Below are 23,696 nucleotides of genomic sequence, written 5' to 3' on the forward strand. Positions count from 1 at the left end.
CTCTCCCTTGCAAGGGAAAAGTGGGCTGTGCCGCCACGCCACGTCCTCCGTCTGAGGCCGAAGGTTCCGATACTAGCCTCATCTCCCGGACATAGCCGGGGTCGGTTGGTACAGGCACCGCCCGCCATATGTGCCCAGTCGCGCCCAGCTATCAAGCACTAGTGCAGCAGGCAGCAAGGGCCAACCAGACAGCAAGGAAAACCTCTCAACACCCCTGCCGCTGCAGCCGACTGCCCGCTACGCCATGCTCGTCAGCACAGGTCGCTGACCAGACAACACCGGCAGGTCTCAACCTGCGCGCCGGCGCCGCTTTGAAGGCGGCGCCGCGCTGTCCTCCTCCACGTGGCCTTGCCCGCCCCCTCTGCTCCGAACATGCGCGCCGCCACTGCCGCTGGGCCCAGGGCCGCCCGTGCCGCCACCACCACCGGGCCCAACGCCGTGGCCGCTGCTGTTGCCGCCGGTAGGCGCGGTGCCACCGCCGCCGCCACCGCCGTCTCCAGGCCCTGCACCGCCGCCACCGCCACCGCCACCGCCACCGCCGCCGCCACCGCCACCGCCACCGCCACCGCCGCCAGCAGGTCGCAGGGCTGCAGGCCGCGGTTTGCCAAGCAGCATCTCCATCAGCGCGTGCCGCATGTTTGTAGCCGAGTTGGCATCGCGGCCCTGCAGTTCAACATGCAAACAGGGCGTGTGTCATCCCATGTGTCATCCCGTGTGTCACCCCGTATCATCTCCAAACCGCCCTGTGTCATCCCGTGTCATCCCGTGTCATCATCTCCAAACCGACCTGCCGCCCCAAACCTGCCCCAAACCTGCCATCCCACTTACCCACACAGTCCCGCAGTGTTGGCACACTTGGACGTCGCGGGCACGCGAGCCACCAAACGGAATCACAACTTCCAGGCAGCGCTGCCCGTTACCAAGCAGGCGCCGTCCGCACTTCGCACACACCTGCTCAGACACAGAGATAGGTTTGGGCCAGGTAAGGTACGTGTGCATTGAGCGTTGTGCGCATTGCTTTGTGAAGATCACAGCGTACCTGGCTGGTGTAGTATTCGTCCACGTAGACCACCAGGTGGGCGTACTTGTCCACCAGCAGACGCAGCAGCGCCCGGTTTGGGCCCCTGCCTGACCTGAATTGCGAAGTAAGTGAGTGAGTGGGTGAAGGTGAGTGGGTGAGTGAAGGTTTGCACCAGTTTGGCACTTTTTGTCAACGCAGGCAGGCAGGCAGGCAGGCAGGCAGGCAGGCAGGCACGGACAGGGGCAATCCTGGGGGGCTTCGCCCCCCCTGGATCGCTTCGCTCAGGGGGCTCAGCCCAAAAATTAATATAATGTATGTTCTAGGACAGCTCCGACTACCCCCCAACTAATTCGTGTACGGCACCCCAACCCCCTCAGCCGTACAGGAGTTTCAGTGGGAGTCGGCAGCTGCGCGAGTGGGAGCGGGTAGTTGTACGGCGGCCCGGCTCGGAAGCTACCTGACTGCAGTGACGCACACGGGCAATTGGTGCTAGTCGGCAGGCAAGTGGAGTGGGTAGTTGAATGCGCGCACGTGTGGGAAGCTGCGGCAGAGTACGGCGGAACACGGCGGCGGAGGCTGGCGGTTGGCGCGGCGCGCGAGTGGGAGTGCATAGTCGTAAGCGCGCCGTTTGGGAAGCTGCGTGTGTGAGCTGTGTGTAAACTCAGAGAGGGGCATGGGGCTGACCCTATTTCCATACGCTGCCTCTGAGCGCACACGGTTGACAGTTGGGCTCAAGCACGGGTGGGACTCGCTGGAGTGCAAGATAGGCGCAGGGGCACGAGCAGGCGGGGCGCAGGGGAACTCGGCGGAAACTCGGCGGCGGCATTCTGTTACAGAGAAACAGCACACTACTGCGACATGCTCATGGGCTCAGCGTTGCTGCCAGCGCCACCAGCGGGCGGCTCAGACCCCACACGCAGCTCACCGCCCTCCCCGCTCTGACCCGAACTGCCAGCACCTAGCCCCAGCCCTGCGTCGATGCGCGACACAACCTGCCGCACGCGCCCCTGCGCCGCCGCCAGGCCCGCCGCTACCGCCGCCGCCGCCAGGCCCTGCGGTGGAGTGCACGCGCGGCGGCGGCATGGAGGGCTGCTGCTGCTGCTGCTGCTGCGGGCGCTGGTGCTGGATGGGGCATTTGAAAGTGTGGAAGCGGTCGAGCCGCGCCTCAAACTGGTGCCATGTGCGCCGGAACAGCGTCGCAGAGAACTGCTTGGGCCGCTGCGCGTCCGCAAGCAGCGTCGTTGCTGCCAGGCGCCGCTGCGAGCTGACGTACGCCTCCACGTTCATGCCGCTGCCGAGGAGCTGGTCCGCATATGTGTACATGTGGCGGAGGCAGAAGAAGGAGCTCCTGCTGCTCCTGCGAAAGAGCCTCCATCCGTCTGCGACGCCGACATACGCCATCACGCACGCACGCATCAGGCAGGAGCAGCCGGAGTACAGCTCGAACAGGTGCGCGCGCACGGGGCCGACAGCATCTGGGCCGTCACATCAGTGGTAACGGCTGCGGGCCTGCGCTCCGCGTGTTGGGCTGGCCCAGGGCTCCTATCTTAATGTCTCCAGACATTAATTGGCCATTTTGGCCGTTTCCTAGACATTCCTCCCGGGTGCTAATGTCTGGGGCGAGACTTTGTTGGCCCGGGTTTGGGGCGGGTTTTGTCCCAATTCCTATGGAGAAGCCCCCAAACCGCCATGTGCCCAGACAAAAGACGGCGGCCACCGGGCCGTTTTTGTCTGGAGCTAGACATTTCCCCAAAAACAAGATACGACCCCTGGGCTGGCCACAGGCACAGCAGCCGCTTGGCGGCAGCGGCGGGGCTAGCTTCAAGACCGCGCCGCCGCCGCTGCTGCCACTGGCACCACCGCTTCCGCCGCCAACCCCTGCCGCTGCTAGCCGCTCGCCCTGCCGCTGCATCAGTGACAGCTCAAACGTCATCATTGCGATGATGGTTGCCTTGTCAGGCGCGTATGGGTACCGCACTTCCGACGGCGGCGGCACTGCCTCCTCAACCGCCTCGTCCGCTACTGCTGCTGCTGCTGCCGCTGGCGCTCCAGCCTGCTGTGACTGGGTGTCATCCGCATCGCCCTCCGCGCCCGCTGGTGTCCTGATTTGCCCAGTAGATGCCGCCGCCGCCGCCACTGCTACTGCAGGCAGCATGTGCTGCTCGAACGCTGACCGTGCCTCTGTGACATGCTGGCAGGCAGCGCCGCAGCCGCTGTGGCAGCAGCGAAGCGCCCCTGTCTGCCGTGTACACGCCACTAGCGTCCGCCCCGGCAGCCAGATGTAGTCGCCTGGCATCACCCGCCCGTCGACCAGCCGCGCGCACCGTGCGGCTGGGACCAGTCGAGGCGGCGGCGGCCCCGCCTCCAGCAGCCATTCCACACTGCTGACGTAGGCGGTGTGCAGGCAACTGCTCACGGCGGCGCCCACTACGCTGAAGCTGCTGCAGGTGCAGGTCATGCGGGGCGGCTGCCCAAGCCGCTGCTCCAACTGCGAACACGCAGCAGGCAAATACAGAGCATAAGTGCACCCGCAATGTGTAGGCGGTGGCGGCAGGCGGCGGCGTTTGCCCAAGAGCCGCAATACACACAAGGAAATGCCAGTAAGCATCGCGCTCAAAGCCCCTGTAATGCGCGCGCAATGCATGCGGGTTCGGCTCCCACCTGCACGGCGACAGGCGCGGACGTGATGCGCCACACGTGCCCGGTACCCTCAGGCTGCTCCTCCGCCACCGCGTCAGGCAGCAGCCACGACTCAGCGGTTGGGTGCAGGACGTATGCGCCGCAGCCGTACGCAAGGAACGCCCCTTACCAGCCCAGGTGCCCCGCCGGCAGCTCCATGCTCATGGCCCCCGGCGGCCATGTTGTGCGCGCGATGTACATCTTGCTGTTGGGGCGGGGAAGTGCAGCAGGGAGAATGCGCACAAGTAAAGCAAGACTGGGAGAAGAAAGTAGGGTGTGGAGTGGGCGGCCGCCCGCCCGTGACAGGCAGTTCTTCCCAGGGCGATGTATGTCAAGATGCGAAGGTCACGGTCTGGCTGCAGATAGCTGCAGCACACCCCCGGTCATGCCATGCACGGCAGCCCAAACTCACTCATCGAATGCCGCGCCCCACGCCTCACTGCAGAAGGTGGCGCGCGCCAGGCCGCCGCCAACGAGCTGCTTCACGACAACCTTGTGGCCGGCTGTAAGTACGTACGTAAGCCAGGAAGGGCCCATCCAAGCACTGCCCTGCGCTTTCCAGCAGCCGCTGTAGGCGCTCCTTGTGGCTGCGCTTGACGTCTGCAGGCTGGGTGGGCGTGGCAAACGCGGCGCTGCTGCTCGTGGCTGACGTGTCGTACTACTCCTCAAGCCTGGTCACGCACCGCAACCTGCTCCGGAGCCAGGCCGCAGAGCTGACCCAGCAGGTGCTGTGAGGTAAGACTCTGCAGCGCTCCCAGAAGCTGCTCGTGGTCGGCCCGCCCAAGCTGCTCCTCAGACATGTCGCTGCTGCAGTAGTAAACCGCCTCCGGGAAGCGGCTCTCATTCCGCGCCACCCATGCCGCGAACACCAGCGCGCCAGCGTGCAGCTGGCCCAGCTCTTTGGCACGCCAAAGCAGCGACACGCCGGTTGGTGCGCTGCACTGGCGCTTGGCGGGCGCTTCTGCAGGCGGGCGGGCAGGCGGCGGCAAGAGAGGTGGGGAGGAGGGTGGGGGCGCGCGGGCGTGGGCGCGGGCGTAACACGCGCAGCCCGAACACAGCCCGAACACAGCCCGCAAGCCCAAAGAAGCCCTGGCGCCTCACCAGCCATTCAGCCCGGGGCATTTGACTGGGGCTTGGTGGTTCGGGGCTGGGCGGCGCCGGGCTTGGCGGCAAAGGCAAAGGGGGTGCGGGGCTGGGCGGCAGCGGAGACGGGGGCTTGGGGCTGGGTGGAGCGGGGCTGGGCGGCGCCGGGCTTGGGCCGCTTGGCGGCAAAGGCGAAGGTGGTGCGGGGCTGGGCGGCAGCGGAGACGAGGGCTTGGGGCTGGGTGGTGCGGGGCTGGGTGGTGCGGGGCTGGGTGGTGCGGGGCTTGGCGGCAAAGGTGAAGGTGGTGCGGGTGCCGGAGACGGGGGCCGTCGGGGGCTTTCAAGGCCCGCGTGGTGGCGTCGCGTAGTCCTCGGGCAGCCTAGCCGGGGGCGCCGACAATAAATCCTTTAGGGGGTCGAGAGTAGGGACGGCAAAAGGAATGAAACAGGCGCGCGCGGGCGCGAAGCGGGCCTTGCGACACAGGTTTCTGCTCGGCGGGAGGGCTTCGAATTTCTCGCGGGCGGGTGCTGGAATTGCTCGCTGTTGGTGCTAAGTTTGTGTGCGGGGTCGGAATTCCTGGCGGAAATTTCAGCCGGAATTCCTGAGGAATTCCGCTTCCGCCTTCCGGTGCACGGAAACGGTTGGAACCCCATCCTGATGCTAGCAACGCCGCTCTGTATCCTGGCTTTACAGCGGGAACACTGCAGTGTTCGAACACGCAGACTCGAAACACATGCACTAACTAAAACAGAGCCGCAAGCAACTGAAGACTTGCTGGAAGTTGCTCTATTGCTCGCGCGTTCTCTGCGCCCAGCCCTTGAAACTTGCGCTATGTGTACACGCGTGCCACTCATACTGTAAATAGAAGTGGAAGAGCTGCTGACTTGCCAGGCTACAGTTTAGCGCTTCACCCTGAGCTTTTTGATGTACCATGGCCCTGCGCCGTCCTCCCGCAGCGGCCCGCATTTGTACAGCTAAGAAGGTCAGGGCGTTCTCGTGTGGCGTGGGGGTTGCTCAGGCGCGATGCAGGGTCCCGAAGCTTCGACCCTGCCTCGTTTCTTGTAGCACTATTTTCTTATGTGCTATGTTCGCAAGAGCAAGATCGGGAGTTAGTCATCGCATGTACTTGGCTTCATCCCTTTGCAGGTGTGCCTTACTGTGCTGGCCACCTCTACGGTTAGCGGAGTGTGGCCCCTGGCCGCAAAGGCGCGTAGCAGCGTCGCGGAGCTGCAGAAGCAGCTGACTACGGCAAAGAAGGAGGTGGAGGCGGCGGAGCAGCGGGCGGACGCGGCGGAGCAGCAGGCGGACGCGGCGAAGCAGCAGGCGGACGCGGCGAAGAAGCAGGCGGACGCGGCGAAGAAGCAGGCGAAGATCCGCATTTGGGTGAGTTCGCACACGCAGTCATGGCAGGGGCCCATAGTCCGATGCAGCTCGGCGAGACAGGCATACGGGCTAGGATAAGCAAGTGGGGGCCAACGGGACAACTGAGCGACACGCGCACATGCATGCTCATGTCTCACTACCCATTATGCATCATCGATCACGGACACGGCGGGCAGTGCGCGCCAGCTGCCACGCCAGTGTGAAGCGTGTGGTGCACTCAGGCGCTGTCTGACCTGTGTTTTTCTCTTGTCTTGCAGGTTGGCACAGCGCTGAGTTACCTGGTGCTGATCTTCGTGGCTGGCGTCGTTACCGGCATAGTACCCCGCATCATCTCCAGCAAACTGCCGCCCTCCGTTGCGGAGTTCATCAAGCAGGCTTTGTACCGCTGATTGCGCTCACAGGGGAAGGAGCTCTGGCTGGCATTCCTCGGGTCCGCAGTGAGTGCAGCCGCCGTTGCCCAGACATGGCCAGGTACGACAGACTGGACCACTAGGACCTGCTGGGCCTGGCCCCCGCCTATGAGGCGTGCGCATGTGTGTCAAACGCTTTCCGGGAGGTTCACTAGTGAGGGGGGGGGCAGTGTAGGCGGGGAGCTGGTTTTGACGGATGTAGTTGCTGAGGGAAAATCAACGCATGGATGAGCGCCTGTCAAGGCATATGATGTGGGGAGGGGTGTCGAGGTAGCGAGCAAGGCAACGCAGGGCCACAGACTGCAATCTGCACCATAGGCTGCTGTTATCATTGAGGCCACATATCTTACAGCTGCATAGGTGCCTCTGTGTGGCAGTGACATATGCCAAAGGACCTCCTGTCCCTTGCCGGCGGGTGAATGAGGGGGGGCTCAGTTCCCGAACTGACATACTTGCAACTGAACGTCTTCCTCAGATTGAAAGGGCCATTGCATGATTGTATGCTGCCTGCCGGGTGGTCCGTGGTGGCCTTCAAGGCGACTACACCTTAGCACCCTAGTATTCTAGAGCATTGGCATTTTTGGAGCATCCGTGCTTCCTCTCGCGGCTGTTAGAGGTCCTTAAGCGCTGCGGGGTACGTTGGCTAGTGGTGATTGCCAGTAGTGCTGGTGGTCTGTGGACGGGTGGGCTTGGATGTGCGATGGGACAGTGGTAAGGCAGGTTGGTAAAGTCCCGTAGGGTGCAGCTGATTTCCATGTTCTGTAACAAAGTCGGTGTGCACTTGAGTGAGGGGCCGGCAGAGGCGGCGGGGCCGGCAGAGGCGGGGCCCCGGGGCGCGGTGCACGTGCTGTGGCACTACCACTTCTCCGCCTTCCGCCGAAGGCGCTGGGCTGCGTTCATCCAGCGCGACCGCGCGCTCCACCGCGCCGCCAAGCAGCTCACGGGCGGCAGGGCCAAGGAGGAGGTGGTGGTGGGGTGGGGTTCGTGGGCCTTCCAGGGAGGGAAGGGCGGCTCCCCCATCTCCGTCAGGGGCGGGCGCGCGCCGACGGGGCGGCTCATCAAGCTGCTCCGTGAGCGCTACGCCAAGCATGTGTTCATCATCGATGAATACAAGACCTCCAAGGTGGGTGGGTTGAGTGGGATTGCAATTGCCGGTGGGTGGGTGGGCCGCTGGGTTTATGCCTGGCTTTAGCGGAAGCCCTTGTGTAGCCCCCCTCCCTCCCACCCTCCCGACCATGCAGACCTGCTACAATTGCGGGTGTCAGGAGATGGCCATCAAGCGGCTTGGGGGGCTGAAGGAGGGGCAGCGGCCCTGGTCGGTCAAAGTCTGCAACGACTGCTTGACGACCTGGGTGAGGACCGTGCATGTGCGGGGACGGCTGGGCACTGGGGACGGATTGATTGACAGGTTGACGGTTGGGACAGCTCATGTGCGCTCTCCTCTTCCTCCCCGTTCCCCATCCCCAGAACCGCGACGTCTCCGCCGCCAACGTGATCCGTGTGCTCCTCCTGCTGAAGCTGATGGGCTTCGAGCGGCCGACCAAGCTGCAGCGGCCGCCATGGCCGCCGCCGGCGGCGGGGCCAGGCTGAGAGCCTGAACGGCGCTAGCAGGGCGTGGGGCTGAGGGTGCACGTGTTGATTGGCGGCGAGTGACGTGACTAGTTTGTTAGCTGCGGGTTAGCACGGACTGTGCACCCACCCAACCGGCCATGTCCGGATTTGCGGGGATGCCAAAGGCCCCCAACATAGAGGCGTGTGCTTAGTAGGCGCCCGCGTCAAGGTGGCTGGGTTGATAACGACCCGGGATCAGCCCTTTTCCTGCCTCCCTAAGGCAGCCACCTCCTTGTTGGAGCATTTCGATATTTCAGATACATGTTCCTGCATGTTCTGTAACAAAGTCGGTGTGCACTTGAGTGAGAATGCGTGCATGCGGCAGGCAGAGGTGCACACCCAAGGCGCACCCAGGGGTGTTACGGATGCCGGGATGCAGGCAACACGCAGCAAGGCACTAAAACGAACCCCCCAAACAGGACAGAACAGGACAACCGACGGGGCGGACCGCAATGCGGTTCCCCACACCCGTCGAACAAACCGGCGGCTGCACAGGGTAGCAGCGCCGGCCGGGTGGGGGATGCAATGGCATGCATGCATGCGTAAGTGCCACATGCGAATGAACTACACCCCAGATCGGCCGGTAGCACCGGTGTCATCATCTCCAGGGGTGGGCAGGGGACGGGAATGACCGCCGCCGCGCACGCTCGCAACAAATACTCCTGTGGGTGCGCGGCGTGTGGTGGGACCGGGCGTCGCGCACAGGTAGTATTCCGTTGAAGCTCGCAGTCCTGCCACCGCCGCTGGCCTGGTGCTGGCCGCTGCCGCCGCCCGAGCGCGGCTGCTTGCCGCCCTCCTCCTCCGCGGCGGCGGCGGCCTCCACCCAGTGCATGAAGGCGCGGCTGCAGCGGCCGTGGCTCGCGGCTGCAGCGGCCGTGGCAGCGGCCCCTGTCAGGCTTGCGTGCCATGCTGGGTAACGACGCCTGCTTGTGGCGCTAGCCGCCTGCCGCAAAGCATCCGTCACAGCATCAATGCTTATATCGACGGCACCACCAACAGCCACCGACGCAACCACCGCGTGGCCTCCGGTCTTCCGATCGCACGAATCGGGCGACCGCAGCAGCCACAAGTTCTCGCAGCCGCGCCGGTGTCGCTCCTTTTCCGCCTGTGCGTGAGCGGCACATGGCCGTGACGTGCACCATTGCTGAGAGCCCGATGATGGCCCCAGCCTGAGGGACAAGATTGATTCTGGGGTACACCGGCGGGGGCGGGGTAAAACCCAAACTCAATGGGAGTCTCACTGTTCACTTTTGGTGATATTTGCACCTGTGAAACACAATTATACGCCGCTAACATGTAGAGTAATTCACACATGTGTGCAACCGACTGCAGTTCTGAATTTCTTACCCACTTCATTTTTGACTAGGCGACCAGCTTGACACCTGCGGCTGGCGCAATCCTGCACAACAAGATGAACATGTTGCACTTCACAACTGCGCCCTGCCAGTAGTAACAGTCTTGCGGGCTTCCTCTGAACGCCCTCGCAAGCCCCGCTCGTGAACCAGTACCGGCGTCGCCATGGCTACCTGTAACGCATTATAGTCGTTTCTTGTTTGAGACAAAGGGGAGTGGAGAGGAGCGAGGGAGTGCGCACATCGGTCTTGCTCTGAAATACAAGTCGTCAAAACCATGGCAGCACAGGTTTCAGACGGACTGCTGTACTCCTTCACGCCAGGCACGCGCACAGGTTTGAGCTGGGGCGGTCAGGTTTGGGGCGGGGGCAGGTCGCCGCTTGAGGCACCGCATGTTGCGACATGTGCAGAGCGGAAGTGCGTCTGGGCTGGCCCAGAACTGCAGGGGTTATCATCCCCTGCCGCGATCGGCGCAGAGAGATGGAGCACTTGCCGCGTCAAGGCTGACCTGCCTCATAACCTTGGCTGCAGGCACTCCTCCGAGTGCCACCTCTGGTTCTCCGCTCGTTAGTCCACGCCGGCTGCGCACCCCGTCATCCGCGGGCGATGGCTGCGGGAATCCTGAAGACAGCACGTAAGCCATTGATGAGACCTAACGGGTTGTTCGTGCGTGGGAAGGACATTGTGCCTGGCACGACTTTCCGCCGCACCCGCACCTGCCCGACCGCCGCGGAACCTTTGGTACCCTTGCGGCAACCGGCGCACCCCGACCCCGTACCGACGCAGCATTCTGATGCGTCGCTTCCCTCTCATCTCCCTGGCCTCTCAGGGATGCCCTTCAGCTCAGCCCTCGCTCCACAAGCATCCTGAACCTCCCCGGCCGGCCTCCCGGCATGGGTGGGGGCTTCGGCGGCGGCCTCGAGCGGCCGGCCACCAGCGGTGGGCTGGCCGACCGCGTCAACAGCGCCGGTCGGCAGAGCATGTCCGGCCTCCCCTCATCCAGCACCGTCAGCACCAGCATGCCGTCGCTGCCACCGGGCGGAGGCGGCAGCATGCGCATGCGGCACAGCATTGCCGGCAGCGGCCCCGGGCTTGGGCTGCCCAAGCTGGATCTGCCACCCGCTATGGGCGGGCCGGGCGGCGCCGGTGGTGGCGGTGGCGGCGGCGGCGGTAGCAGCATGTTGGCAGGCGCAGGCCGGCGGCAGTCAGTTCCCGGGTCGGGCCTGGGGTCCGACATGCTCTCCATCTCCATGGACCTGCCGCCCTTCCCGGGCACTGCAGCCGATGGCACCGCCGGAATCCCACAGGCCGGGCTGTCGCCACGGACGCTGCTGGCGCCCCTGCGGCCACCCACCGCGTCCACGCCGCTCAGCGCAGGACCGTTCGGCGGGCCCAGCGGCGCCGCCGGCGCCACCGCGGCGTTCCTTGAGGCCGCGGCGAGCAGCACTAGCACCGATACGCCCCTCGGCAGCACTGGGCGGCGCCGCTCCAGTGTCAACGGCGGCATCATGGAGGCCGGCTCCATGCCGCTCCTGACCGTGAACGACCTGGTCGCAACGCCGCCCCTGACCTCCGCAGTGTCGCACGGCGGCACCTGCACGCTCTCGCCGCGGCGCTCACAAAGCCTGTCAATAGTGGGCGATAGCGTTGGTAGCGGCGGAGCTGGGCTGGGCGGCGAGCGGGGCAGCGGCGGTGTGCTGGAACACAGCGCCATCACCGCCGCCACGCTTCTGAGCGAGGTGAATGACGACCTCCAGCGGGCGGCGGGGGCGCTGCAGGCACTGCACACGCCGGCCTGCAGGCCCCGCTCCGCGGCATCGCCCGGCGGCGCAGCCGCCGCCGCCGCTGCTGCGGCTGCGGAGATGACGACTTCGCAGCTGAGCGCCTTGTCCAGCTCGGCGCCGGAGCTGCACACCGAGCTGCGCAGCTCGCTGCGGCGCGCGTTCCAGGTCATGCGGCAGGAGCTGGGCGGAGCAAGAGGCGGGGGCAGCGCCGGCGGCGGCGGGGGTGGCGGTGGCTCGGCGGCGGCGCGGCAGCTGAGCGGCTGCGTGCATGAGTGCTGGGCGACGCTGGACGCTTTCCTGGAGGGCACTGCAGGTGAGGGCGGCTGTAAGTGGGTGTAGGCGATGGAGCTGTGTGCGAGGGTGGGCTGCAGGGCGGCACCGCGGGAACCGGCCAGACAAGTTGATGACGCGAGCACAACGCCGGCAGGCGACAGGCCTCATCATACTCATGACATCCGACGCAATCTTGACTCGCGCAGAGCTGACCAACATGCTCGTGAATGGGCTGCTGGCGACGCGGGCGGCAGCGGCGGCGGCTGGGTCTGGGGGCGGCGGCAGCAAGCAGCCGCATCGCTCGGCCAGCCGTGTGGCTGAGAGCGAGCGGCTGGCGGACGCGCAGGAGGAGGCGGAGGGACTGCGGGTACGTGCGTGCGCGCTTGTATGAAGGCAACTCATTTCCCGAAGAAAGCGGTCGGCATGTGGATGAGAGCTGCTAGACGGATGTGGATGAGAGCTGCTAGACGGATGAAGGGCTTCATTGGGTTTTGCAAGTGCCCGAGCTCCGCATATTGCTTCTCCGCGTACAACATCCACAGCGACCCGTACTTGTGCAGAACACAAATTGCACCCTTCGGCGGCAGCTGGAGGAGATGCGCGGCCGCCTGGCGGAGGCGGAGGTGTTGGCGGAGGCGGCTGAGGCGCGCGCCACCACAGCTGAGGCGCGTGCAGCCGCTATAGAGGCGGAGCTGGCAGGCAGTGGCGGCGGCGCGGGTGGGGCCTCGGCAGGCCCACGGCCGCCAGGGGCCGCGCCCATGGCGTCTCCGCCCACCTCTGAGCGAGCAGTTGGCGTATCCCCAAGGTGGGTGCTCCTCTTGTCTTACGTCTTAGCACGCGTTGCAGACCTGGAAAGAGGGCCAGGGGTAGGCCAACGGTGGAGGTCCAGGAGGGATGCCCACGGAGACACCAGCAGCCGGTCGCTGACGTGGCATCTGCCGCGTCTTGTCATGCCTGCAGGCGGGGACTGCACGCACGGGACCGGCGGCCCGACTCAGCCAGCAGCAACGGCAGCGCCGGACCTGCGGGTGCCAGCGGCGGCGGCGCGGACGACGGGCCGTCTCCGTCGCCGCCTCAGAAGCTGTTTGACCGTGTGGGCACAGCGCAGCGGGGGCAGCACCGGGCCGAGGTGGTGATTGAGGAGAACGACGAGGAGGAGGAGGACTGGGCCGTGTCGCCCTCCAGCCCCGAGGGGCGCCGCCGCATGCTCACCATGCACACAGCCTCGTTCGCGGAGTGGGTGCGAGAAACCAATAGCCGGCGGCAACCTGGGCACCCAGGGCAGGGGCGGTGAGGCGGGAGAGGAGGCTGGATAACCCTGCATGCAGTGTTGGGTGGTGCTAGATAGGGGGTGGGACTTGGCGATGCGTGCCACATGGGACGGGCGAGAGTGAGTTTGACTCCGCGGCGGGCAGAACGGCGGTGACGAGCACGAACGTCAAGGCAGCAGTGGCTGCGGATCGTGGCGCAGAGAGGCAGTGGCGCCACAGCACCGGACGTGCACCGAAGGCAGTGAGCCGGCGGGCTAACGTGAGAGAGGTGACCACAGACTTAGATACGGGTGCAAAATTAGGCAGGGAGATAAACGCACGCAGGGTTGATGGAAGGTATGCACATGTTTCTTTTACAAACGAAGTGGGCGCCAATCGAGTGAGTACATATTTGCGGTCAATGGACCTATACACCTTGCCAACGACACGACGTGTCACAAACGCATTGGGCGAAGGCGGTCCCGTCACTGGATGGGGCCGCTCCGTGCGGGTGGGGCGCGGTGCCTGGACGACGGGGGGGGGGGCTGAGGACCCAGGTTACCCTGGAGACCAGGAGCAGATGAAAAGGCAGCGGACAAGTAAATACGGTACAGAAATACGATGCGAAGAGGCAGCTGTGTGGCGGTGTGTGGTAGTAAGGCACGTAGGCCAGCGACAATTGTACAGAGGCGGCGCATAAGCCCGCGCGCTGGCGCGAATCTCCAATTGTGATCATGGAGGGAAGCGGAGGGGACCGTTTGGTTGCCGGCATGTCCAGGCGCCATGCTGCGCGACACGCCCGTACTTGGTGGCTGCTGCAGAGACACGTGTCCGAGACTTGTAATGCGGCATTGCGGGAAAAAGCATTTGATCCACCGAGCGCATGTTTCGTTGTTGGGGTACAGAGACCGTTGCAGCATGAGGGGATGACGACGCGTTCGGTGTTGCGCATTGGCGAACCCTTCGCTAACACGAACGTACTCCGGCTGTGTCCGGGAGATGAGGCTATTTCAGTATTCCAGCAATGAGGCTCTTCCCTTCCCTTGGATTGAAGCGAACCGTTCTCCCTTATCATTCACGAAGTAAACGCATCTCTGAACTCTGGGCGGCGCTGCGCCGTGCGGGTATCACATCAGCGCTCATCCGCCCATCCGCCCTATCAAATGCGCTAAGCTCGCGTCTAACCCTCACGAGCTGAAGTCGAACACACAAGCGCACGGACCCGGGGCACGCTCTGGAAGCACCCGGGACCACCGGGAGCTGAGTTGAGCGTGCATCCAACACCGGCCCTACCCCTGTCGGCCTACCGCCCTTCCGTGCGCACCCCCAGATATGCGCGGTTCCTTCAGTGCGCCCTGGCGTGCACACGCACACCTGGCCCCCTGGCCGCTCACGCGGGCGGGCGCGGGTCGTCCGGCCCGGCAATGGGCGGCGGCTGCACACGCGGCATGTCCTCCAGGTCCCCCGCACCCCCGACCCCGCCTCCGCCGCCTCTCCCACCACCTCCGCCTCCTGCGTCCTCCCTAAACTGATGGTAGCCCGCGAACGCCTTGCGCGCCGCTGCGCCGCCGCTGAGCGTGTAGGCTCCGGCGATGACGGACTCCAGCTCCAGGCGGAAGGTCCCCTCCGGCGGCATGTCCTCACTGGCGGCCATGGTCAGGCCCAGCTGTGTGTGGGGGGTTCATGCATACGGGGCATGTGGGTGAAGCGATTGGAAAGGAGGTCTGGGTCAGAGGCGGCAAGGTATGGCGGTGCAGCGGTGAGCAGTTGGTTCGGTGTGCACGTTCCCGTTCTCCTTCACGCGTGCGGCTGCAGCAGCCCATCAAACCGCTGCTGTGCCCAGGCCCAACAGCCAACCCCAGCCTGCCTCGTGCTGCCAGTCCAGTGGCAGCCTACCAGTCACCAGTCGCGCCCACCCACCCAAACCACCAACCAAACCACCCGCCAGTCCACACACATTCTCCCCCAGGCACGCACCGCAATGATGTTGTGCCGCGGCATGCCCACCGACCCAGGCGCATGGTGTGTGACCAGCCGGCCGCGGAAGGTGAACACAAAGTCCCGGAAGTCCAGACGCACGTCCTGCCACTCGCCCGGCCTGCGCACGGCAGTGAGCATGCACGTCATAATCGCGACCCCGCACAATCCCGTAGGCGCCATGATGTGGAAGCAGGCGGTCGCATGGTGGCCCCCGCACGAATGTGTATGGGCCAGGCCACGTGCTCGCCAGGCGCCCTGGCCATCAGGCTACTGGGCAGCCACCCGCAGCCCCTGCGACTCCAAACGTTACCGCATCGCCCCGCCCCGAAGCAGTACAGCCAAAGCTGCTAAGACGGGTGGGCGCACGGCGCATCCCGTACCCGTGCCCCAGCCCCGGCTCCCAGGCCGCTCCCCGGCCCCCCCCCCGCTCCCTGCCGCCACGTGCCTTGTCTTGAGTGTGGTCTGCCACACCTCCTCGTCCCCGCCCGTCAGCTGGTCCAGCCGCACGTTGGCCAGGTAGGTGTTGCCGTCACCGCGGAGGCGGAAGTCCATGAAGTCGTAGGGCCGCAGGTTCAGCGCCTTCTTGCGCTGCGGGAGGAGTGCAAGAGACAAAACGGCCGAGTTGCGCAAGGGATGCGATGTGTGTTGCGGACGGAAGGCCTCAAAGGGAGGAGCACATGCCCAGGGTCGACGGCAGCTGTCAAGGGGTGCCAGCGTGGGGTGCCAGCCCCCCGCCGCCCGGCCCCCGCTCACCACTTGGTTCATGCCGGCGTAGCCCGACCGGATGAGCTTTGATGTTTCGAGCACCTCTTTTGAATACGTCCCTGAGAACACCGCGGTCTGCGGCAAACACAGTGGTCAGGGTCCATGCGAACAGGGGCATGCACCATTTCCTTACCTTCCCGCTTTCGGATAACTCAAATGCAGCTTTAGAAAGACCTCCAAAGCTGGAGTCCGAGAAGACGTTCCAAGCAGCGACATCGCGTGATGACTTGAACGAGTACACCACCAGCGGCTCCGGCTGCAGGTCAACTGTAACTCGGACAGTAAAGGCATGCGGTAATGCGTCGGGGCGCGCCCAAGGCCACGGCTTGTCAAGCCCTCTCCTTGGCACCCACCCGACAGGAACCGGTCCACCGCCCGCCAGGCGCGTCGCAGCAGCCCGCCCCCGCTCCGTGCTGAGCTGCTCATCGACTGCGCCGCATTGACTGCTACAAGCCCAAAGACTGTATGTAAGTGCAGTGCCAACTGGTGTGGGAGAGGCCGGGGGCAGGGACAGCGTGTGAACTGTGAGTGCCCGGACCGCGTATCGTGTCGCTGTCGGCAGATATGCGTAGACCGTGCTCTGTGCTACTGCGATGCCTACTACGTGTAACCAAGAGCGAGTTCAGTAAGTGAATTACGCTTCTTAAATGTTACAGCCATTTAATCACTGTTTCCGGCAGAGCTGGCGCGGCTGCCCCATATACGCCGCATGGGTCCCCAACGGTCCCCATGTAGGCGTCTTCAGTTCATTGCAGAATCTTGCCATGTTCAGTCCGAATGGTCTCTTGATCCGTTACCTTCTAGCGCCTTGAATCACGTCACCAACCTCCATTACCACTCTCCAACACCGAGGCCTTGCACTTTTTGCAAAAGTGGAAAGCCAGCGTGCCCACACGCGTGCCCCACAGTTCACACGGTTCTCTCATGCCTATGCCCCCTTTCAAGAACTTGTCCTATCCCCACCTCTCCACGCGCATGCCGACACGTACCCGACCCCATGCCTAGCCATACGCCGCTCACTCAGCGCGCACAATCTCTCACCCCCCCCCCTCTTCCTCGTGCTCCCCCACACTAGGCTGCTCCTGGCCGTGCGGCCTGCAGCCTAGTACAGGTACGGCACGATGCGGTACCGCACCAGCGCGCAGTACTTGTCCCAGTCCTTGCCGTACTTGAGGCGGCATGCGTGCTCGTCGCGGCGCTCGCGGTGGATGAGCAGCGAGGCGAAGTAGATGCAGTAGAAGTAGGGCACCACGGAGGCCAGCCCCTGCAGGCCCGCAGGCATGCACCAGGCCACACTGCCAGGCGGGACGAGGGAGGGGGGCGGCGTGGCATTGGGCGGGGCGTGGGGAAGGCGGAGCGGGGGGAGGGCAGAGTCACCATGCGCAGTCTCATAGCGAGGATGGACAGGAGGTGTGCGTGTGCAGGCGGCAACCACGCAAAGGCCCAGCCCCACGCGCGTGTGCCTCACCCACTCCTCGAGACACTTCGAGCATAGCGAGACCACACAGTCAGCCAGCCAGCCAGCCAGCGCACACACACACACCAACACCAACACCAACACACACACACACACACACACACACACACACACACACACACACACACACGGAGCATGCCCGTGACACTTCCTCGCTGCCGCCCTATGCCCATGCTTCCACTTTTGCCTATAGGTGAGCTCGACTACGACCAGCGGGCGGGAATCCGGGAATTAGGCGTGCTGGGTAAACGTTGTTTAGCGCGCCCAGGGTGCGGAGCATGGACGCATACAGGTGCATCGCGGGGTCAGGCCGAATGGTCGCCCGTGGGGTTCCAGGCTTATCGCGGGTAAGTATGACTACCTGGGTCACGGCAACCACGCGACGCTCGGTAAATTGGTGGGTATCGGTAAGTAACTCCGTCGCGTCATTGGGCGGGCTTTCGTTTGTTTTTTTAACACACACACACACACACACGCACACTCCACACACGTGCGCATGCGCTCACCCCATGATCCAGTCGCCAAAGTAGTTGATGTGCCGCGCGGTGCCCCACCAGCCGCTGATGATGAGCTGCGTGCCGCGCTCCGTCTTGAGCGTCCTGAGGTGCGCCACGCGCGGGTCGCTGGGGTTGGCCCGGAACATGTCCTTCTGGCTGTTGGCGCCGCGGAACACGGCATAGCCCAGCAGCTTCACCGCCAGCACCAGACACGTGGCCGCCACAGACAGGTGCTGCGGGGCGCGGGTGGCGGGGGGCGGTGGGGGGGGGGGTACGTGCGCGGGATCGACGATAAAAGTCTCATCATCATTCAAAAAGCCCACCCAGTCAAGAAAATGCGAGACGAGAGGGATGGGTGGTGCGGGCGAGGGGAGAAATGCGCCTGGTTAGTGTTGTTAGGGCGGTTAGCACCGTGGCATCTGTTGAAACGTCCATCGCCTGCCCCCCCCCCTCCTCGGTCGGCTCGGGCAACAGCCGTGCCCCCAAATGTTGGGTTTGGCAGCCGGTCTGCCACAAACCCGACCGCTGCCACCGCTGCCGCTGCCATGGCCCAGCCCGGCGCCTGCCGCCTCGTCCCCCACCCCATGTTCCTCCCATTTCTTACTGGAAAAGATGAAGCCCCCCCCCTCCCACACCCACACACCCACACACCCACACCTGCGGGTAGTCCACCAGATAGCGCGCGCAGGAGGTGAATGTGAAGGGCACCCAGGCCAGGTCGCCGAATGCCAGCATGAAGCCGAAGCCGTCCGTGGTGATGTCCATGGTGGTCAGGATGGCCTTCTCGCACCTGCAGGCGGGAAGGGGAGGGGGGGGGGGTAGCAGTGCATGGAGAACGGAGTGATGGGGGCGGGAGGGGGTGAGGTGAATCACAACTGAACCGCGACCCCCGGAGTTGCGCGGTTACAGCAGTGGGGACAAGGTGCTGCACAGCTCCTCGCGGTCATCCTGTCCTCGCCACTCATCCTCACAACATACCCACCCCGCCCCTCAGCACCTTGGCAGCCCCCAGCTGCGCCTCAGCACCTCGGCACCTCTGCATCCCCGCCCCCGCCGCCGCCCGCCCGCCACCCACCACAGTGCATCCACCACGTAGTAGAGCTGGAACACGTTGACCAGCAGCATGGAGGTGGTGAGCGAGCCGGTGGCCGCCCACTGCTTGTGAGCCATGCCCAGGTTGATCAGAGCCCAGCCTGAGGCGGGGGAGTGCACATGGGTGGTGGGACGGTGACGGCGAGGTGAGTGGCGGCGGCAGTGGACAATGCGTGTCCGTTGCGAGGAGAACGCGCACGTCATTGTCATGATAAGGCCTTCCCTCTCCAGCAGGCTATCTTGCATGCGCTGCCCTGCCACCTCACCGACCACTGCACCCTATGCAACGCCCCCGCCCTGGCTGCCCACTGCCTGCCTCCCGCCCCGCCCCTACCGTTATGCATGGACGGCGCACCCCATTACCATTACCCCTCATGGGATGCTGCAAACCACCCCCGCCCCCCCTCCGGAAGAACCCACCCCGCACCCCCCAGCCCCGCGCCTCACCCATCATGCCCGGGTACAGCTCGCAGAACTCCTTGAGGTCGAAGGCGCCGCCCAGCAGCCGCGGGTTCAACTCGCGGCCCATCCAGAAGTCGTAGGCGGGGTAGCTGCGCAGGGGCGGTGCAAAGGGGGGCGGCGGGCGCAGCAGCACCAGTCAGCCCGTGGTTTGGTGGTTTTTGGTTTGGGGGGAGGGGAGGGTTGTTTAGCGGACAGGGAAGGACGGATAGGAGGACGGACACGCTCCTCCCACCCATGCAGCACAAACACCGACTGCCAGCCGCTGCGCAGCAACCCGCCCACCCGCCCATACCCGGGCCCACACCTGTCCACAGCCCTCCACGCACACGCGCTCACCCCGTGGCGCCGTGCCCGCTCAGCAGCGCGCCCTTCCTGAAGGAGGAGGCGTACAGGTACACCGACAGGGCGCTGCTGAAGATGATGGCGGCCGTGAGCAGCTGCGCGAAGTTGTCGTACAGCCAGCCCAGATCCAGCTGGCGGCTGACGAATCCAAAGTACAGCGCGGCGCCGTACGTGATCAGGAAGATGCGGAAGGCTGGGCGGTGATTTGGGGGATGGGGGTGGGGCAGCCGCAGGGTGAGGGGCGTTCGGGGGTTGAGAAGCGGATGGCGACATAGAGCGAGGCGTGAGCGGTGCTGCGTGGTTTGCATTGGCCTGGGAGCAGAGCACGCTATGCGCTTTTGACAATGCAGGCGGCGGCACCCATGTCCGGGGCTCAAGAGTAGCCAGCCCTGCTGCAGGCCTGCAGCACTGCCACATAGCCGCACATGGCCCCCGCCCCCATCCAGCCGGTGCCCCACCCGCACCCTCTTCCCCCACATGCTGCCGTCAATCACAGACCCCCTCGGCCCCCTAGATCGCAGCCTTACCGTTCAGCTTGTATGTGAGGCGCTTGCCGTTGGGCAGCACCACACCCTCCGCCTTCTGCCCGGGCAGGATGACGTGCAGTAGCGCCACACCGAAAAACCATGCAAGGTAAACAAGCATCGCCTCATTGCTATAGAAGCTGACAGTCTGTGGAAGCGACGGCAGCTTGAACTCCGGCCAGAGCTTTAGGCAGGACTCCTTATTGCACCCGATGATGAGCGCATAGCAGACCGCAGGCAGCACCAGCACCAGCACGGCGGGTCCGTGTGGCCCGAAGAACTCGAAATGCTGAGTTCCTCCTTTCCCCATCTCTGTTTAAAGAAAGCTGGATTCAGCGCGAGTGCCGGTCGCTCGACTCCCGCCTGTGCGCTCCCGCACTAACTTATTAAGCTTTGATGGAATTATGACAATGGCGATGCAATGTTTATGAGCTAGCGACCAAAAGAGAATAAGCTGGTCGTGTTTTGCGTCCGCGAGCCGCTTGCGCGGGAATGCAAGCAGAGACCAAAGTCCAGCTATTCTAGAGACCTCTTGCAAACTCTATGTAGTAATTCACGAAGGTCACTATATACAGACTGCAGCCGCAGTCAACTTGCCTATGATAGTGGCTTCCAGCAACTCCGGGCCTCATCCGCCGCATGCACACACTGCCCACAACCACCCACGACGCAAGCAAAGCTGAAGCAACAGTCATCTCAGAGTCTCAGAGTCGCACATGCTATGCATCACTACTGCGACCGGCTTCTGCGGCAGTAGTATACACAGACCACAGCGCCACTGTGGTGTCCCGGGAGGCGGTGGCCAGAGTGCGGGTGACGGGGCTGAAGGCCACGGCTGTGACTTGACTGCGGTGATACTGCGGGCAGGGCAGTGGCGCCACAGTCAAGACCGGCTGCAGTATACATGTACAACCCCAGGAAAACAAGTTATATGAACCAGGCCTCACCTTAAGGACCGCCAAGGGCCCGCGTTTGCGAAGGGAGTACAGACGAGCCCTGCAGATCGTAGGCGAGGAAGGTCAACGCCAACGCCGGCCATGACAGCTGCCCTCACCGTGTGGCAGCGAAGTCCCTTTCACGGCTCCACCTAGTAGCAAGGGTACCTAGTAGGTAATGGCAGCGCGCCTTACTGCAGCAGCATGGCGCCTGTGACAAGGCAGCACCATCAAGCGCCCACCCGCACCTGCCGTCCCAGCAGCCGCATGCGAACAGCTTGCCATCCGACCGAATGCGCACGTCGGCTGTGCCGGCCTCCCGCAGCTTGATCTGCTTGGCCAGCCGCACCGGCTGCGCCTCCGCCGGCCGCAGGTTGCAGCAAGACACGGCGTCGTCCGCGGAGCCCGTGATGAGGTCGTACGAGGCAGGCGTGGACGACATCGCAGGTAGCGCCGCGGCCGCCGGCAACTCGGCATCTAGACCTGTGTTTGAGCCAGGCAAGGTGCAGCATTGGTGTTGCGTAATTACACCATGGGCAAGTGGCCAGGTTCGCTGCGTCGGGTGCCGGTTGCTGCATTCATTCCCACAACAACTTGCCCACGAACGGACGCGTGAGCATACAAGCACTCATCACCCTGAGCCTGCACAGCGCCCAGGCCCACCTGTTGCTCTTGCCTCTGCCGGTGCCGCTGCATCACCCTTGCTGCCCTTGGAGGCGGCGGGGCGCGCGTCACAGCACATGACGGGCTCGCTGTGCAGGCGGGCCGAGCCCAGCGGCCGGCTGGGGCTGCGCAGGTCCCACAGCGCCGCCACGCCATCCTCGTACCCGGTCACCAGGTAGCGCGGTCCGCCTCCGGCACCCTCACCGCTGCCTGGAGCGCCGCCCAGGCTGCTGCTAGCAATGCTGCTGATGTTGCTGCCGCTGGCACTTGCGGCCTCTCCGGCGGGCGCGAGGAAGGCCAGTGACATGCACATGCCGTGCTTGGTCTCCGCCGCGTTCTGGCGCAGGTGCACCACCGCATTTGCCGCCTCCTGTTGTCGTGCCGGTGGCGTCACGGTGTAAGCAAAAGCGCAGTATAAGGCAGTATAAGCGCAATAGGCAGCACAGCTTTGCCAGGCAAGGGTCTCTAAGCAGAGCCGATTGGGCAGGTGGCCGAGCACGCACCGCGGGGCGCCAGACTGCCACCTCGGACGGGTCGTGTGCTGCGGACGCCAGGTAGACACCCTGCAACGCCAGGTTCCATGTACCGGTATTGAGTTCAGGACACACGTTCTTTTGTGGGAATTCGGGACAAATGCTTTTCGTTAGTCAGGCACAAGCACTCCTGCGTTCCAGGCCACACTGGCGCACCCGCAAGTCTTGTCGTACAGCGGGTGCAGCAATCCCTTCAGCCACCACCTGGTGCGGAGCGCTGCTAGGAGCCCACACAGCAAAGCGACAGAAGTTAAAAGACCCCGTCGCCGCTTGGTGCAGCGGTTCTGGCCTGCGGCGCAGGGTGCGAAGCGATATCATGGCCACCGCGTAACGTGGGCTGTAGGGCACTGTTACACACTGCAGGGGTCACACTCATAAGCAGCCGAGCCGTTCAGCCTGCCACCTTGTCCCTCCACCAACGGCCCGCCATGTGCTCACCTGTCCGGCACGCCCGTCTGGTCTAGCGCCCATACCTTCACACAGCCATCCCTGCCCTGGCTGATGGGGGAGCAGTGGGCCATGCGGCCCGATGCGTTATTGCAGGTCACTTGCAGGTCCTCCTCCCAATATGTGAACCCCGTGCGTGAACCTGGAGCTTTGCAATGGCCTCCCAAAGACCCGGGCACAGACTCCACGAGACCAGCTAAGTGCAGAATCCCTCGAATCTCCAACCTGACAAGCGCTCCGTGGTTGGGCAAGCAGGCCAGGTGCAGGACGCCCGCGTTGGTGTCGTGCAACCTGCGCATGTGGCCAGACCGCCGACGAGGTGTGGTTGCTGTCCACCCACAGGCACACCCGTAATGACTTGAGGTGGAGTGTCCTTAATGAAAGATATGCACACCTGACGGTATACTCAGCGCGGCATGAGCTCAAGTCCCACAGGCGAACCTCCCCGTTGAAGTCCCTGCGAGGCCACCGCACTTAAATTGATGGGGACGGGGGCAGTGGGGCACAACGGTTTCGCTGTTGACAGGTGCTAGCAGGCCCGCTACCCCGCTGGCCTGCGTCCCTGCAACCCCAATGGATCCGGGTCCTGCGTTCCAAGCAACCTCGCGATGCGTCGCCAAACATGTGCAGTCGCATAGGGCACCAGGCAAGCGGCCAAGTTGCTTGACCCGGCGGGTCAGCGGTGTGGCAAGCTCCCACCACGACAACGCCACGCACCCCGAGAACAGATGCAGCTCGGACAAAAAGCTGAGGCTTTGCACCTCGCCAAAGTGGCCCCGTAGGACTTGCTGGGGCTCCACTTCCGCCATTTCCGCAAACCTCAGTTGTGAGCGGACGTTATAGCAGCAGTGCCACTCATTTTTGTTCCCTCAATTCTTAAGTCTGCGACTACACTTTAAATCACAAGACAGGCGACACGAGTTCGAGTTGGTGCGGTCACCAGTTCGGTCACTCTCCCCCGGCTTTGTAAGCGCATTTATTCTATGTCCTAATCAGTTACTTTAGGGAGCCGAATGTGAGTGTGAGTCGACCTGCACCTAACGCAGCACGGCTTTATGTCGCGGTGCGAGCGGGGCTTTCTGGAACAACAGCATGTTCAAATCGCAGACAGTACTTTCTGCTCAATACTTGT

The 23,696-nt window shown here is 64.1% G+C and overlaps 7 protein-coding genes across 7 annotated transcripts; 3 read left to right on the forward strand and 4 right to left on the reverse strand.

The window, feature by feature from the left end:
• Positions 1-6: 6 nt before the first annotated feature.
• CHLRE_02g076625v5 (uncharacterized protein) lies at positions 7-4,842 on the reverse strand. The gene is made up of 10 exons (XM_043059161.1): positions 4,802-4,842; positions 4,384-4,661; positions 4,113-4,300; positions 3,831-3,905; positions 3,610-3,682; positions 2,921-3,509; positions 1,947-2,496; positions 1,040-1,133; positions 829-951; positions 7-663 (listed from the first exon to the last, which is right to left on the reverse strand). The coding sequence occupies exons 1-10, from the start codon at positions 4,806-4,808 to the stop codon at positions 289-291; spliced, it is 2,352 nt and encodes a 783-aa protein (XP_042926795.1). The 5' UTR covers positions 4,809-4,842; the 3' UTR covers positions 7-288.
• Positions 4,843-5,490: 648 nt separating this feature from the next.
• Positions 5,491-7,354, forward strand: CHLRE_02g076650v5 (uncharacterized protein). Its single transcript, XM_001701590.2, has 3 exons — positions 5,491-5,766; positions 5,931-6,167; positions 6,425-7,354. The coding sequence occupies exons 1-3, from the start codon at positions 5,716-5,718 to the stop codon at positions 6,554-6,556; spliced, it is 420 nt and encodes a 139-aa protein (XP_001701642.1). The 5' UTR covers positions 5,491-5,715; the 3' UTR covers positions 6,557-7,354.
• Positions 7,355-7,682: 328 nt separating this feature from the next.
• On the forward strand, positions 7,683-8,482 carry CHLRE_02g076663v5 (uncharacterized protein). The gene is made up of 3 exons (XM_043059162.1): positions 7,683-7,700; positions 7,819-7,929; positions 8,045-8,482. The coding sequence occupies exons 2-3, from the start codon at positions 7,846-7,848 to the stop codon at positions 8,165-8,167; spliced, it is 207 nt and encodes a 68-aa protein (XP_042926796.1). The 5' UTR covers positions 7,683-7,700; positions 7,819-7,845; the 3' UTR covers positions 8,168-8,482.
• Positions 8,483-9,487: 1,005 nt separating this feature from the next.
• On the forward strand, positions 9,488-13,703 carry CHLRE_02g076700v5 (uncharacterized protein). The gene is made up of 6 exons (XM_043059163.1): positions 9,488-9,875; positions 10,072-10,174; positions 10,370-11,637; positions 11,804-11,964; positions 12,158-12,402; positions 12,558-13,703. The coding sequence occupies exons 1-6, from the start codon at positions 9,818-9,820 to the stop codon at positions 12,889-12,891; spliced, it is 2,169 nt and encodes a 722-aa protein (XP_042926797.1). The 5' UTR covers positions 9,488-9,817; the 3' UTR covers positions 12,892-13,703.
• A 96-nt stretch (positions 13,704-13,799) lies between these two features.
• Positions 13,800-16,182, reverse strand: CHLRE_02g076750v5 (uncharacterized protein). Its single transcript, XM_001701798.2, has 6 exons — positions 15,946-16,182; positions 15,726-15,859; positions 15,581-15,667; positions 15,273-15,415; positions 14,825-14,945; positions 13,800-14,513 (listed from the first exon to the last, which is right to left on the reverse strand). Exons 1-6 carry the CDS (start codon positions 16,016-16,018, stop codon positions 14,238-14,240), a joined length of 834 nt encoding a protein of 277 aa, XP_001701850.1. The 5' UTR covers positions 16,019-16,182; the 3' UTR covers positions 13,800-14,237.
• A 48-nt stretch (positions 16,183-16,230) lies between these two features.
• On the reverse strand, positions 16,231-20,352 carry CHLRE_02g076800v5 (uncharacterized protein). The gene is made up of 7 exons (XM_001701799.2): positions 19,990-20,352; positions 19,457-19,655; positions 19,106-19,209; positions 18,642-18,759; positions 18,224-18,356; positions 17,576-17,799; positions 16,231-16,887 (listed from the first exon to the last, which is right to left on the reverse strand). The coding sequence occupies exons 1-7, from the start codon at positions 20,294-20,296 to the stop codon at positions 16,695-16,697; spliced, it is 1,278 nt and encodes a 425-aa protein (XP_001701851.1). The 5' UTR covers positions 20,297-20,352; the 3' UTR covers positions 16,231-16,694.
• Positions 20,353-20,406: 54 nt separating this feature from the next.
• On the reverse strand, positions 20,407-23,662 carry CHLRE_02g076850v5 (uncharacterized protein). The gene is made up of 10 exons (XM_043059164.1): positions 23,282-23,662; positions 22,959-23,021; positions 22,790-22,855; positions 22,556-22,615; positions 22,274-22,406; positions 22,088-22,147; positions 21,585-21,954; positions 21,170-21,404; positions 20,934-20,982; positions 20,407-20,843 (listed from the first exon to the last, which is right to left on the reverse strand). The coding sequence occupies exons 1-10, from the start codon at positions 23,371-23,373 to the stop codon at positions 20,706-20,708; spliced, it is 1,266 nt and encodes a 421-aa protein (XP_042926798.1). The 5' UTR covers positions 23,374-23,662; the 3' UTR covers positions 20,407-20,705.
• Positions 23,663-23,696: the final 34 nt, after the last annotated feature.

This window comes from Chlamydomonas reinhardtii, chromosome 2, assembly GCF_000002595.2.
Source record: "Chlamydomonas reinhardtii strain CC-503 cw92 mt+ chromosome 2, whole genome shotgun sequence".
In the NCBI taxonomy this organism is placed as follows: Eukaryota; Viridiplantae; Chlorophyta; class Chlorophyceae; order Chlamydomonadales; family Chlamydomonadaceae; genus Chlamydomonas; species Chlamydomonas reinhardtii.